A 15,749-nucleotide genomic window follows, 5' to 3' on the forward strand; every position below is an offset into this window, starting at 1 on the left:
ACAATTGAGGATTTCTTTCCTGTGCCAATGCTTGCATTTTGAGACTAAGAGATACAGCTTACCAATTAATGGTAGGGGAACTAATTAATTTGAGGAAATCAGTAATGTGGTACCAGACAGGAAATTAAAGGGAAGCAATAACCTCTGATAGTTTTATACAAGCAAGTACAAAACTACCACTCACTACTGCCATAGTGGATTTCTTCAGCATCCTGCTACAAATTACTAGAGGATCATTTCACTATTAAAAGCTTATTGATTTGTTTTATTTTGTTGAAATGCAAATCAGATTTGTAATTCCTTGTAAAACTCATCCTCAAAAGCTTGTTCATTTTCCCATAAAATTGGTTTGGCTGGAAATAAACTAAAATCTGAGCCCTCTGAAAATATCAATGGCAAAACTCACACCATCTTCAGCTAGGTGAAGTCTTTTTCCATATTAAACACATGATCCTGCTGCACGTTTTGTTTTCTGTGAAGATATGTTTATATCTCCATGTCTATACACACAGAAGGGGCATGGAACATAACGATCTGCACACTGGTGTGCGAGGAATGGTGGAGAAGCAGGTGTTAGGTGTAAAAAGCCTTTATGGCATTTGAGGAGATCAGCTCTTGCCATCATGCTTTTGAAAGGGTTGTTGTACAGGCTTTGCTATGTCTGAATCCAAGTGAATGAAGAAGTGTCAGGGCTCATCGGGTTTTCTCTATGGAGGGCAGGCCAGAGATCTGGTTTTGCGTTTGGTGGGATGGTAGTATTCACTTGCCTTCTAAAGGCTGTGTCATCAAGAATTTTCTTTATTTTCTTTATAGAGTAGTCGCTACCTGTGACCTAGCCAGCCTGCACCCAGGCACAAAGTGGAAGATCACAGGTTTCTTATATTCAGAGGCGGGGTGAAGCAGAGTGTTAAAACTTGACATTGAATCAACAAGCTGTAGTTGTTTATGCCAGAAGGAACTCTTAAACTTATGAAACGGTATATTACATGACTTTTTCAAGGCCCAGCTCTAAACAAGTTCTGCATAATACCCCACCAAAAATGCTGCAGATACTACAGACCATATAAGCTCTGTTTCGCTAGGCTGGATCTGCCTCATCTGCTGATTGAACAACTAGACACACTCACTGAGCTTTGGATTTTATTAAAGTACATCTGTACAAATGGCACAGAGAATGCATTTAAAAAAGGAAAACTTACACCTTCTTCCCTACAGTTATGCATTCAGTGGAGTGCATGCATATGCCTTCTTGACAGCTGCTGTTTTCTTTCAGGGAGTAAAAATATCAATATTGGTCTGGTTAGGATCAATTGAGATGCTTATGTTATTTTCAGACTGCATGATATTTGCTAAATCAGATGAAAATTGATTAACTTCTCTGTCAATTATTTAAAAATATTTGTGTTCTTTATGAAATAAAAAAACCAACTTCTGTATTTCACAGAGAAGCCAGATGCTTTGATTTTTGACAGCTCTCACTACTCTTGAGACTGTTTAGAGGAAAATATGAGGCATTTGTGACTACTTCAATGCTAAGCATGCTCTACGTAGTACAACTCCTAATTATTTTGTTCAAGTGGAGGCTCACATCTGACAAACAGAAGAATTTCATGGAAATGTGCTGGGTTTGTCTGTTCTTTTTCTCTACCAGATTTTTTACTCACTTCTTTTATCCTAGGAAATTACTAAGACAGTAGCAATGCTACAAAGAAGTGAATTAGCCTCGATGGTTCTCTATCTGAAGATGACTAAGGTGAAAATACACTTCACATGAAGACAGTATTGCAGGCAAGGAATTCCACTGGATACTGACTCCTTGTAAAAGAGGTAAGGAGTGCAAAGAAGCCCTTTCTATGTGGGAAGACAATCAAGTAGGAGAGGTCCCATTTCCAGCACAGCAACTGGTGGGAGCTGGGAATGCTATTTCTTCATGCAGACAGTGAACACTGAGCACAGCCACAACAGCAGATGAGTGGAGATAGAGGCAACAGGCTTGCCTTGAGCACCAAGCCTCCCTTCAATGCACTCCTGTGGGAATCCAAGAATGCAAGGCTGGGCTTTGCTGGAAGCACAGAGTTCTTGGGGCTCTTACTGGGAAAAAGACAGGACTGGAACAAACATGGAACTGCAAGAGATAAATACAGTTATCTACAGAACTCACTCTACCTAGGACCAAGCTCAGTATGCTGCCCTGCAACTGCTACTGCTTGCCTACACTAGTGTTGCTCTATACGAATCTCACCTACATGGAATCTATGATACCAGAGTTCAAATTTAAGATTTAGCTACAAATGCCAAAGAACATTATTGGGACAGATTTGGATGACTGATAACATGTAAGAGGAGTCCAAAGTCAACCAGATGTTACTAAACCTCAAACTGCATTAGGACATTTGAGGCGCATAAGTTAAAGAAATGTGAAAGCGACTCAATAAAGTTGCAATATATTTAATTGCTTAAATACAATACACCTTGAAGGAGGTTTGGGTGAATGGAACATAGCTCTTAGCCCACACAGTCTGCAACTTACTCAAATATACTGTGCATCTCCTGTGAGCGAGCCACACAAGTCAGTGAAAGATCTTTTCATAATACGCACTGAATGTTCACCAGCAGAAAGTTACTGGGGCTCAGCACCTCCTTGGAAAGAGCTCACAGTATCCAGATCAAAGGAGCCCTTGTATGCTTTTATGTAGTCTGATACTGCTAATTATCAGTTAAACTGCTAAGTTCAACTCCAAGAAGTTATCCTTAACTTCTTGCCATTTGTATCTCCTGTTCCAGAACTGAAGAGGGCTCTGCATGCACAAAAGCACATCTGCTTTCCCAATTAAGTCAGCTACCTGAAGAAAGGATGCTGCCTTTCCTCACAGGCTTTATCTTCCTTATTAAGTAATGCAGATTTCACCTGAGTACCTGAAATCTCAATCCACTAGCTTGCTGAATCCCCAGATGTTTGGGACCGGTGTAAATAATTTTGCAGGATCAGGCTCTACATCTGCATCTTTAAAGTATTCTTGATGATCAGCCTTAAATATAGCTAAGAAGATTAAAACATACAAAAGCATTTGATGATTTTGGAAGCAAAGTACACTGTAGCTTGACTGGTAAAGTATTCAAACTTGTTCTAAACCAGCAGAAAAAACCCTCATATCTCTGGCTAGGAAGATATGTCGAAATTGAACAACAGTCAGAAAAGTAGTAATAAAAAGGGCACAAATGCCTCCATCTTAAAGAAAAGCTCATACCAACACACTGAAGTTTCTCCAAAATGATGAGTCGGAAAGCTTCACTAGACACTGACAGAGCCCGTACTCTGTTCCCTGCTATAACAATCCCCATTCATTCCTGGCATCAGCCTTCTCTCTTTTTAATGAGGCTTTTCACTCAGATTTTTCTGCTTAGCTACTAACCCAGCAAACAAGTCTAGGAGATTTTCAAACTATTGTTTTCTCTACACTTTAACTGCCTGAGCTTTTATACCCTTTTGTCATTTCACTGAATAATCTTTTCTAGCCAGGGAATAAACTACGGAGAAACAGTCCCTGGTTTTCTAACACAAGGAAGGGTGGAAAGGCAGATATAGGAGCCAATTTGCCCAAACTACCTAGGAGTAAAAGTCAGGGCAAGAAATGAAAATAAATCCAAATCCAAATGAAATGTGCAGAAAGCAAAAACTACAATAGTCATCAGTGGCTCAGGACCTGGAGTCATTGAGACGCACCTGAACAAGTAATCTGGAGACAAAGATGTGGTCTTCTAGGGTTGACCCCAAGTTGCCTCCCCTGTGCATGGGAGCACACAGCACATCTTTGCTGCCTGGTGACTCTCTACTTCTGCTTTCCTGAAGCAGAGATTTTCCATTGGCTTTGCCGATGACTGCTGCTGGAGGCAACTGATACATGCCTTGCTCCCTAAGAGTTTTCTCACACACTGTGGTTTTAAGCTTGCTGGATTTTGGCCCCATTCAGCTCAAATGTGAGAGGCAGAGTGTGCAGGAGAGCAAAATGCCCACGTGTCATGAAGAGATTTGGACCAGTCAGCACACAGAGCTGACAGGGGAAAGGAGGTGAGAAGGGATTGATTTTTCCCCTTTCACTCCCTAACATATTGATTCAGCCTGTCTGGTCCCAGTCACACCACAGTGGGGCAGCCAAGCCCCCAACATCGTAATTTTCCTCCACATGATGACTGCATACAGCCCTAGCTGGTTGGATTCTAGTCATGAGGCTACCTGAGGTAATTTAAGAAGCTTATTCTTTGGGGTTTATCTCTTTCAAGGAGGTGCTGAGCTACTGCATGGTCACCACACTGGCTAGCAAATTGGCTGTTATGACACTAATAACTAAAGCCAAGGGATGCTCTGCTTGAGGTGAAGAATTGCACTTTCCTAGCTGAATGCCTTCACAAACCTTGAGCAGTTTGATCTGCTCACAGCAGTTCATAACTTCAGTAATGATTCCTTTCTTTCTGTGAAGCAATCTCCTTCATCTCCTACAATAAACTCTTAGTGTGCTGCTAAGAGATATCTCCCTCTATGCTGCTTTCAGAAGAATCTCATGAAGTCACAGGGCCCTGGGCCATGCCCTTCCCTCCTGTTCCTGCTTAACTAACTCCACTTTACTCAGCATTAACATGTATCTTCCTAAATAATGCATAAGCTAATCATTGCTTATATTCCCTTGGACCAGGGGCAAGTAATGAATTCAGCAAAAATCATTCGATGTAGTGACAGGAGTGCAGCTGAATAATGGGCTCTATTAATAACATTACGCTTACTCGTGACTTGGTAAGATGGCCCTTGCTTGGTATGGGATTGTTTGATGCAAATACACTGATAAAAACATTGAAAGATGAGGGAAGGGTGGTGGGAGAATATTAAGTTTAGCTGGTGGCCTAAATACGTAGCAATACATATGCCAGACTTGGAGCCTTAAATGTGTCAGAAGCTGAAGCAGAGCTACAGCTTGTCACATGATTGAGCCAGACCTCACCAGTACACCTTGCCCTCTCCTTAAAGCTGCGCATGAAGTTCAGTAGGTAAAATACAATTCTGTCAGCATAAGGGCTGATTTTACCTGGGATCCATGAAGACTTAAAAAAAATTGTTCTTCATCTCACTGGATTATAAAAAAAAGGCTCATTTGCAAAATGTTCGGTTCCTCGCAGAAAACAGGATTGTTGCTAATTAGTCACCAGTTAAAGGGAAGTTATAAGGGCAAATGTCATGTAGCAGCGGGAAGGCACCACCAGTGATGGCACAACAGATCGGCTCCATCCAACCGCAGAAGCAGCAGCTCCCATTGAAATCCTGCAGGCTTCCGGCTGCAGACATGCGATCATACATGTGGCAATCAGCAATGTAATTCAACAGAATATGGGACTCTGCAATATCCTGCCCCACACCAAATCCTGGAAAATTACCATGCCTTGTCAGTTTAAGGGACAGGCAGGCAGGAGGCTCACGTTAATGCCTAATAAAATCAGAGCAAAGACTTGGGGTATATTCACTGCTATGGAGCATCATCGCACTGCCTGAGCTGGTAAACACAGGCTTAGTCTCATAAAACTGCAGAATGCAGCTACAGCACAGGCAGAGTTCGGCAGCATGGAGCCCCATTCACACAGAGGCTATTCCCCAGCCCGAGAGACTTGCCTCTTGACAGAGTTACTCTATGATTTCCAGACCCAAACTGGTGTATCTCCAACCTCCTTGATACCAAGCTCCCCTTCCTGGACCACTCCCTCCCAAAACCCAATGAGCCCAGCAAAAAGTGTGAACTTTTGATTCTGGTAAAGTACTTACGCTGGCACCAGGGATTGAACAGGATGTAAGTGTCGGTCGCTGGGTTTCTGTGTGTCCGGAGGATGCCAAAAGGAGTCCAGACAGCAACATACAAGCGAAACTTCCCAATGATGCAGGTGGCAGAGGACATGATGGACAGGCGAATGGAATTGTTCTCCTTGTGGGTTATCTTGGCTCCCCACTCACCAGGTTTGAGCACATCACCTACTAGGATTGGGATGTAGGTGCCCTTGTTTTGCTGTGGGTAGCGACCTGGGGAGAGAGGAGGAGATAACTCCATGAAGATATTCACCTTGTTTTGACAGTCTCTTCATAGTTTCTGGCAGTCCACTATCCCTTTGCCTATTTTGAACAGAAGTGGCAAGTTTTAGTCGGTGGAAACCATCTTCCTCCCTCATTGCTTCACACAGTGCTTGGTCACTTGGCAGTACAGCCACACGAATACAAGCAATACCTCCTAGCAGGCAGCCTGTGCCAACAACCCCACTCATCTCTACTCCAGCAAGTTTACGTATCTCTGGTTTGGACACTTCTAGGAGTGTAGCCCTTACAGCATGAGCAGGGATTGTCCCAGGCTTTCCTTGCTCACCACAATTTTTCCTAGTGCAGCAAGCTGCATTCCAGCTTGCTCCTTGCTTTGGTGCCATCTACACTGTTGGTAAGTTCTGGTAAGAGTCCCTTCTCCAATTCAGATGCATCCACCACTCTTGTCATTAGCATGCAAGTGCCCACCAAAGCACAGAGATTGGGTTTAGGGCTCTTTAGCAGAGCAGAACCTCATTCTTCTCACTGCACTACTGTGCTGGCAAAGAGAAACAAAGCGGTCTTCTATGCAAGTCCACGTTGATGGAGGAAACACAGTCAGTCCAGCAGCAGATAACTTAACACTCAGTTCCTGAGTGTCCGCTCCTCATGGACAGAGTAGGAACCAACACTGGACACCCAGAATATAAGGAGTACATCTGGGCTGGACAGCCAAACTTTCTCTGCAAGCAATGGGTCCCGAAGTATGACTCACCTCCAAGGTACAACACACCTCAGAAGTACCATACATGATAATCTACATCATAGTAAGACCAATCACACCCTAGAGAAGCCTCTTTTACTCTGACAACTATAAAAAAGCATCTAGACAGATAGACTTCATGCAAACATGTACACTGCCAGGATTCAAAGTTGTGTGAGGATCCACCCTTTGAGCCTGAGGTAGAGCCAAACTGTATCTGGAAGGAAACCAGCAGCATAGACAGAAAAGACACTTGTGTGAAGGCTGAATTCCTTATCTCATTCTCAAATCTATTCTTCATTTCATATTTTAGGATGAAAGTCAGACTCATTCATAAATAGGGTACAAAGCAACGATGAGAGACAGAGAGACAGACTTCTATATTTTTCATTCCTGCTACTTAAGAGCTTCCAAATTATATTCACAAGGGCTTTGATTTTCCTGCTTGCTTATTTTTATACAACTGATGTAGAGATAATCCCAGATCTGAACACTGCTGCATTCTGGGAAAGGACAACTCTAGCTTTGAATTCAAAGCTTGCGAGCTGCCATGAAACTTGTGTTTCTAAGAAATCTGGGGCTACCATGCTTCATCCAAGAGATTATTCAGTGCACATGAACTACTGCTTTGCAGATGGTCTATGCACATAAACAGCCCACTTTCCCCTGTTGACCAGGGATGCTGTAACCCATAAAATCCATTCAGACCAGTGAGGGATGCAACAGAAGGGAAAGACCTACAGAAGAAAAAAGGACTAGAATAAGAAACCAAAATCAATAGAAAATACTAGAAGATAAAGCACTGGACACTTCAAATACAAGCCATCAAAGGAAAGCCAGTGTAGAGAGAAGAGCCTATGGAGGTAACAAAGATGAGAGTCTTATGCCAGCTAACAATTGTGATCTAAGAGCTGAGCATATTCTTCTTCTTTGTAGTGCAACAGGGTATGACCCAGCTTGCCTCTGCAGTTGAAAGTTTCTTTCTAGTTTTGACATAATTTTATTCTTTTTTAAAAAGCAGTCCATGCAAACAAAACAGCAGAACAAACCAAGTAATTGAACTGATATCCTTGAAAACTGTTAAAAAGTGATACTTTTAAAAATACCTCCCATACCTCCTTCAGAAATTTGGGAAGGGGAGAGATTACTATTTTGATGTGGTTAGGAACGCTGTCATCTTTACTGGAAGGTGTGCATCCATGTAAGAGGCCATGGGGACAGAAGGTGCTGTGCTGTGGCAGGGGCTTTGCACCACGTCTGTGTATGCCACATGCACATTGTGAGGCTGCAAATCACTCCCCAGTAAGTTTGCGTATAGGAAACAGGTAGGATCCCAGAGAGGCCATGGGACACTTGCCAGATAACCTTATGAAGACTCCCCTCACCGGCATTTACAGCAGTATCAGCAAAGTGCCAAGCCTCTGACATTCTTACTTCTCTGAAGCTGCAACATGCAAAACCTGTTTGCCCTCTCAAATTGTTTTGTAGCTGTTGCTGAGGAGTATGCCAGGTCATTTCACCCCAGAGCCTGTGTATGCCCTGTGCAGCTGCTCCCATATAGTAAGAGTCAGACCACTGCATTATCTTGCTCACCTGTGAGGAGGTGCTCAGGGGTATTGCCTGCATCCCTGCAGACCAAGCAGAATGCCAGGGAAGGGCTATCCTAGAAGTCAGGATTTGCAGATATTATAATAGTAAACACAAGAGAACATTGTTTGCTTCTGACAGATGAGCAGGGAGTTGAATCATAACCACTCATCTACACACCCGATAGCAGAAGCCACTCTAGGTTTGTACCCACATATCTTTTGTCTGGATACTAGAGTGCTATAAAGCTGAATAACTCTGACATTGCATGCTAAGGTTGCTGGCAAAAGAATCCTTATGTAGGTTCAGTAGTATGTTTATCAACATTGTGGGGAAATCCTCTCAGGATGGCTGGGCCACTTGACTTTTATCTACATCTTGAACACAAATTTCTGGCTGCAGTGGAAAAGTAGGGCCATCTTCTGCTCACGCGATATCTGTAATGCCTGCCCTTTTTCAGAAGGAATAATACACAATGGTGATTCCATTCAGCTCAGAGTCCCTAAGGAAGAAGATTCAATGTTATCCAAAGACTCATTACCAAATGCCTGTGATCGCCTGGCCGAGCACTCTTTGTAGGAGTGCTACCCAACCCACTCTGGTGCTAACCCAACCCACAGAGAGGCAGGAGGTTGTTTGGGTGCATGTCAGGACCAGGAGCCATGTAGAGAAGATAAACTGATTTTATGCTGACAGGAGGGTGCTTCTGCCAGCAGCATCAGCTGGCTCAGGATCCCTCTCACTCTGATTTGCTCCAGGAGTTGGCAGCCTAAACACCAGTCCGCAGCCAGTTCTTTGTGGTAGTTTCCAGTATTCACGTGTGCTTTTGGTGTAGGAGGCCCTGGCCCTCATATGAGGACATTTTACAGCCAATTGCTCCGGGAAAGACAAAAGTCATTGTATGACATAATGTTTTTGGATATCCCCATCTGTTCTCTAAAACAGCACATGGAAATGGGAAAATCTAGTCTGAGAAAACAGAAAGCTGGGAGGTTGCTGCACTGTTACCACCAGGCAAAATGTGAATTTTGTTACAGGCTCATTTTGCAGTTTTGAAGTTATCAGGAACTGAACGGGCTGCTGACTGTCCTGCCTTCAGGGCAGGAGAGGACAGAAGAGTGACAGTGACTTTTCCTCGTGGCTCTCCAACTCTTTGCATTTCAAAGTGGGGTACTGAGCTGTAATACTGCCAGAAGACATCATTTTTACAGATACCTCCCTTGTACAACATGTTTAATGGCACAAATGTATCTACTTCGCCTGCTGCACAGTGCACAGGCCAGCAACACTTCTTATCCATTCTTATCCCACCTTGGTTCCTGTAGCTATCCAAAACGGGCTCCTAAAGCTTCTGCTCACTTCAGTTGCAGCTGAGATCAGTACTACATCTCCTGGGATTTCCAGGCATCCAGGAAAAGAGAAGAAAAATAGCTGCTGTTGCTTTTAAAGGAGCTCAGGTCTCCCTTAGTACTGCATCACAAGGCTTTGAAAGTAAATAAATGTGAGCGAAGTTCTACATGGTGAAATGCACCATGACTGAAACGTGTGGATATGGGCATGTGCAAGATGCCCCCTCTGCCTTTACAGGGGCAGAGTGTGGGTTTGCTAAGGCTTGCCAAAATCTATTTACACAGCAGCAAAAGAATGAGCTGCGTGAAACAGAACTGTGGCCACACAGATTCACAAAGTGTTATTTTTAACATATGCCTCAGCTCCTTAGCATGTCAGGTCCAGACCCACCAGGCATGGAGGCAAGCTGTGTTTAATTATGGGTAGAACAGACATTCCAGAGAGAGTTCTACAGCAACAGAAAGAGGACGAGAGTTAGGTACAGTAAGTTCAGTTGGCAAAGCACCACTGCTCTTCCTCCAGATATCCAGTTCTGCTGCTGATCCTTCCCAGTGACTAACAGGGACCAGGGATTGCTCAGATGATACTCTTCCTCCTTCTCTTCCTCCCCTGCCCAAACCCTGGAAGCTCCCACCTCCATCTAGTTTAGTTTTTCCTTTGATCCCCAGTGAACATACAGAGTGCTGTATGCATGCACGCATTAAACAGCTCCTGAACATCCACTGCTGAGTTAGTACAGCAAGCCCAGGGACTGACAGATAGATATTCTTGGATAGGCCCTACACAAATCTGTAGCTGTTTCAGTTTTAACAAGAAAGAGGGAAAAATTGGTGGCACAGAGATTAGAGATGTGAGATTCAGAGGACATTTCCTCTCTGATGCAAGTGGGATACCTCAGAAGAGAGGGAGGTGAACAAAGCTATTTCTCATCAGTCTTATTAGAAACCCACCTTAGAAGATTATTTTTTAAAGGAGTCAAGGAATCTGTCTCCCTTTGGGACATACATTACACACAGCAAGGTTAACAGATTTCCCATTAGATTAATTTTTTTACCTAGATACACTCTTCAGTACAAAGGGTAAAGAGTCTATTTCAACACCAGCCCTGGAAGTATAGTAATTGAGACAGGTTGATAAATAAATTGAAGCTGGAAGCTACAGTACAGTAGGTGAGTAGCAGAGTTAAGTCTTATTGTAGCAAGGAGCCTAGGGATGGGTGTTAGTACACTGGGACCACACCTTATCAATCACGATGAATTATGTCACACATGCCAGAAAAGGAAAAAGGAATAAGGAAGAAAAAGAGAAAGAAGAAGAGAAAGAAGAAAAAGAGAAAGAAGGAGAAGAGAGAAAGAGAGAAAGAGAGAAGAAGAGAGAAGAGAGAAAGAGAGAGAAAGAGAGAAAGAGAGAAGGAAGGAAAGAAGGAAAGAAGGAAAGAAGGAAGGAAAGAAGGAAGGAAAGAAGGAAGGAAGGAAAGAAAGAAGGAAGGAAGGAAGGAAGGAAGGAAGGAAGGAAGGAAGGAAGGAAGGAAGGAAGGAAGGAAGGAAGGAAGGAAGGAAGGAAGGAGGGGAGGGGAGGGGAGGGGAGGGGAGGGGAGGGGAGGGGAGGGGAGGGGAGGGGAGGGAGGGGAGGGGAGGGGAGGGAGGGAGGGGAGGGGAGGGGAGGGGAGGGGAGGGGAGGGGAGGGGAGGGGAGGGGAGGGGAGGGGAGAGGAGAGGAGAGGAGAGGAGAGGAGAGGAGAGGAGAGGAGAGGAGAGGAGAGGAGAGGAGAGGAGGAGAGGAGAGGAGAGGAGAGGAGAGGAGAGGAGAGGAGAGGAGAGGAGAGGAGAGGAGAGGAGAGAGAGGAGAGGAGAGGAGAGGAAGAGGAGAGGAGAGGAGAGGAGAGGAGAGGAGAGGAGAGGAGAGGAGAGGAGAGGAGAGGAGAGGAGAGGAGAGGAGAGGAGAGGAGAGGAGAGGAGAGGAGAGGAGAGGAGAGGAGAGGAGAGGAGAGGAGAGGAGAGGAGAGGAGAGGAGAGGAGAGGAGAGGAGAGGAGAGGAGAGGAGAGGAGAGGAGAGGAGAGGAGAGGAGAGGAGAGGAGAGGAGAGGAAAACTAAAATGAAGAGAAAAAAGGAAAACTAAAATAAAGAAAAAAAAGAAAGGAGAGAGATGTTCTAATAAAATCCCAAACAATCAAAACAAGCAAGAGGGAGAAACAAATTTTTGTAAAAACCAGGGCTTTCTTCCAGCCACTGCTTTAATATCACCTCTGGGTTCCTCCCACCCTGAAATTCTATTGCCTTTAGAAGTGCTGCGTACAAAGTTGGAAATGTAGGAAACCAAATAGCTTGAAATAATTTTTGCTTATGGCTTCAGTTAGTAATCCTTAACATTTGACCACTCTGCCTCAGGAAGTGAATGTTTCTAGTACTTTACAGTTGTAAAACACGCATCAGTGTCATGTGCCTTATCTATTAAAAACTAATAAAAAATACAGCTAGATTTTATGTGCCACTTGATGCTGCTACAGCAGTGCAAAGGGAGAATATAATAAAGATTCCTTTTCATGAAATACTGACTTCATGGAGCGCCTTGAGGGGCCCTCTCCTCTCTATTCCTCTGAGGGCTGGCTGGGAATTCCAGAGGGGATTAAAAAATAATCCAAGTTCAGAAAGTGGAGAGGTTTGTTGTTTTCTAACAGCTAGAAAACAGATACCTTCTCTGTTTGGAGTCAATTTCTAGGAAATGGGTTCTACTGTTCATAAATTATTTTTTGTCTCCTAAAATGGGCCCCCATGTTCAAACCATCAGATGTTTCTTTATTTTTGTTCAGGTTTTGTAGCTGTCTGTTAAACAGGGATATAATGATTTAATAAACTCTCTGCATTGGGTTACGTACCAACAGGAACAGAGTTTGTCCACAGCATCAGGGTTAGTCACTCTTGTACAGTGCCAAATGTCCTAAAAAAATTCAAGATCCAACTTTTTCCAATCAGTAAGTTTTTCCCCAGAGGCAGAATACAGCTCAAAATCCCATCCATGGTGCCAGGGGATACCTCATGTCCCAGCCACTCCAATAGCTGCCACCTCCCCTGCTCCAGAGCTGCTACAGGAGGACAGGTGACAGCAGGGGTAGCAATACCTCCTACTAAGACAGATTTACTAGCTGATAAAAGGAATAAAGTCTCAACCTTCCTGGAATAGCCCATGTCCCAACAATGCTGTGGAATTAAGGAAAGGCTGTGGACACTCCAGGTCTGTATGAAGAGCTCCATAGATTGTGATGTGGGTGTCCTAAATGGTTAGTTTTACTCAGATGTTCCTGGGGGGGAGTTTGGTGTCACCTAAATAAGCCCTATGGGATTAACTCTAACATCTTTATGTTCTTAGCTGCTTTTATGTGTTTATAATTATTCTCCTGGAGAAGGCCTGGGAAGACTGTATAAAGAGGAGCCCTAAGTTTCTGCTCTTTTCTCAGGCCAACTGCCAGTGACTTGTAGAAGTTTGAGGAGTGCGGATGCACGGATGTCCATGCATGCACACATGTGGAAAGGTGATAGTAGCCTGGAGGGCTGGGATTTATGATCATTCCAGAAGTATGTCAATGAATAAAACGTTTGTAATAATATTTAGAGCTAGACCAATATACATGAATTTAATAAGCCATTTAAGGGAAATACAAATAGACAACAATTTATGAGGATATGGGGAAATATATCATGAGAGTAAGGATGCATCATGTAAACTCATCAACCACTCTAGGATTTACAGCCATGTACAGGAAACTACTACTAAAAGCAAAACTGAAGGCCATATAAACCCATCTAATCATATATCTGCTTTTCAGAGAAATCGCTAGCAGTGCAGCAGTGACTGTGAAACTTTGCAGCTCTTGTGACAGGCTGGCTGACCCAGGTGCAGGAACCATGCTTAGGCAGGTTGAGCCCCACACTGTGGAAAGCCAAGAGCAGCGCAAAGTATCCTCATCACCAAGAAGGCAGTAGTCAGGAGAGATCAAGATGGGATAAGGAGTCATTGGCTCCTCTAGGCTACTTGGGGCTCCAGACAAACTGAAATTGTTTCCATTGTAGGAACTGGGTGTAATGACAGCATTTACACTTCTCTTGTGGCTCTTTCAGCCCAACCCCAGACCAATAAAATGAGTATTTCCCAAGTGGTGATGCTCACCATTCCTCTCATTAAAGCCAGGAAGTGGGCTGCGAGGAAGGAAATACATGGTGATGGAGCAGCTCTCAGACCGCAGGTACTGAGATAGGGCTGCAGTCCAGCACAAAAATTGGAATGACATCCCATTACTCTTCATAAGTGGATGTTTTTCCATGTGGATTTTTTGGCACATTTATTGTTTTCCATGCTTTGGCAGTCAAGTATGATCCTTATTTAATGCAGCATTAAGTGTAAAACTGAATTACAATAATTCACATGTTAGCACTTCAATCAGTTTCACAGATTATGACTCTACGGAAACGGAAAACAGTCTGTTAAAGCAAAAATTACTTTAGTTATAAAGAACCATCTCAGGAGAGTATCAGTAAAAGTGACTTTCTAGAGATCGGAGTGAACTATTTATATATTGACGTACATATATTTGTTTATACAATTTAGCCCATGAATTCTAAACTCTGTGTAAGTGGCCTTTAAATGGACTGTGGATTAAAAAATGTTACTAAAGATTGTTCTGTGAGTGTTTCAGACCTAGTTTCACATGACACAAGAAGCATTTGTCCCAGGTACCCCTGATTCATTATCAACTATAAGGATTAAGCAGTCTCTACTTGCTTCATTAATCATCTTTTTAATGATGCAAAAGAAGCAAAAATAGGAGCCAGGGAAAGAAAAAAAAGAGAGAAGTCAAACTAAATTTTTGTGAATAAAGGAAACAGAATGGTTTTGCACAAAGAGAAGATCAAGTCATTACCATTGTCACATTTTTCAGGGGCAAAATTACTCTTTAATGGATAAAAAATCTATGATGGATTAACATCAATGCTGGCAAATTGCCAGTTCTGGGAACTAATAATTTCTGAATAGCTTTATACAGTACTGTTATATAAACAGTCCTCACTGTAGGCACAGCCCTGCAAAAAGAAATGTTGAGTTTTCCTAGCTCCATCTGAATTCCTTGGAAGACAAGGACAGCCATCCCTACTGGAAGAATCTTTGTACCTTATAAGAATAGGACCTTGACACATCCAAAAGTTTCTCTCACTCATGGACAGCCTGGTTCACATTGCTTGGGGTAACCTTCCCCACCTTGGAGATATGCAATGACTATCCCCAGGTCATGATGCTGAGAAACCTGAGGAATCTGGACCTGCTTTGATCAATAGCTTGGACGTGGGACCTTCAGATTGGTCCCACCAATCTACGTCATTCCGCAGTTCTGCTGGACCATTTGAAATCCACTGCTCAGCTCTTTAGTAATGTCATTTTACAACAACCTGCTGATATTTCTTTGTGTCTGTCATTTTAATCTCTCAAAGTCAGCACTTTCTTAAGAAGTATACACCCTGTTTCAGCGCAAAAAGCTTCCCTGAGCTCAAGCTGCCTCTGCTGTATGGCTGTTGCCTGAACCAGTCCCTAGCTGTAGTTCCTGCATGGCAGTACCGAAGGGTAAGATTTGCCTCCTTTGCCTTTGGTGATCTAGAAGTCAGAGTCTCATCTAGGAGGGAGAGTTAAAGGTGGAAAGCAAAACATCCAGAAGAGCGTTCATCCCATTTTAAGACAGCAGGGCTAAGCTGCCACCTGGAGGTTCCTGCTTCCCTCCTCTGCACACAGGGGCAGCCTAGGCAAGAGTTTTTGGTCTGGGCTCTGGTTTTTAGGCAGCTGGAATTATGAAAGGTGATTGTTACTCTTCAGGTAGACAAACAGAAAAAAAATGGATGTAAATGGCCATGTCTCAATGTGACAAAAGTTTGAGAGCACAGCACCGAAACCTTGCACACTCAGTGCCCTTTCCTAAGTAAAAGAAAAGTCTTTCTCCCATTCAGAGCATTAAACATT

The 15,749-nt window shown here is 43.4% G+C and overlaps 1 protein-coding gene across 2 annotated transcripts in view; it reads right to left on the bottom strand.

Moving 5' to 3' along the window:
- Positions 1 to 15,749, bottom strand: part of F13A1 (coagulation factor XIII A chain) — a 76,406-nt gene that overhangs the window by 39,210 nt on the left and 21,447 nt on the right. For both annotated transcript variants that reach the window (XM_069853587.1, XM_069853588.1), the window contains exon 4: positions 5,807 to 6,058. In XM_069853587.1, the coding sequence (XP_069709688.1) occupies positions 5,807 to 6,058 (252 nt within the window). The remainder of the gene's footprint in view (positions 1 to 5,806; positions 6,059 to 15,749) is intronic.

Source organism: Phaenicophaeus curvirostris, chromosome 3 (genome assembly GCF_032191515.1).
Source record: "Phaenicophaeus curvirostris isolate KB17595 chromosome 3, BPBGC_Pcur_1.0, whole genome shotgun sequence".
NCBI classification, from domain to species: Eukaryota; Metazoa; Chordata; class Aves; order Cuculiformes; family Cuculidae; genus Phaenicophaeus; species Phaenicophaeus curvirostris.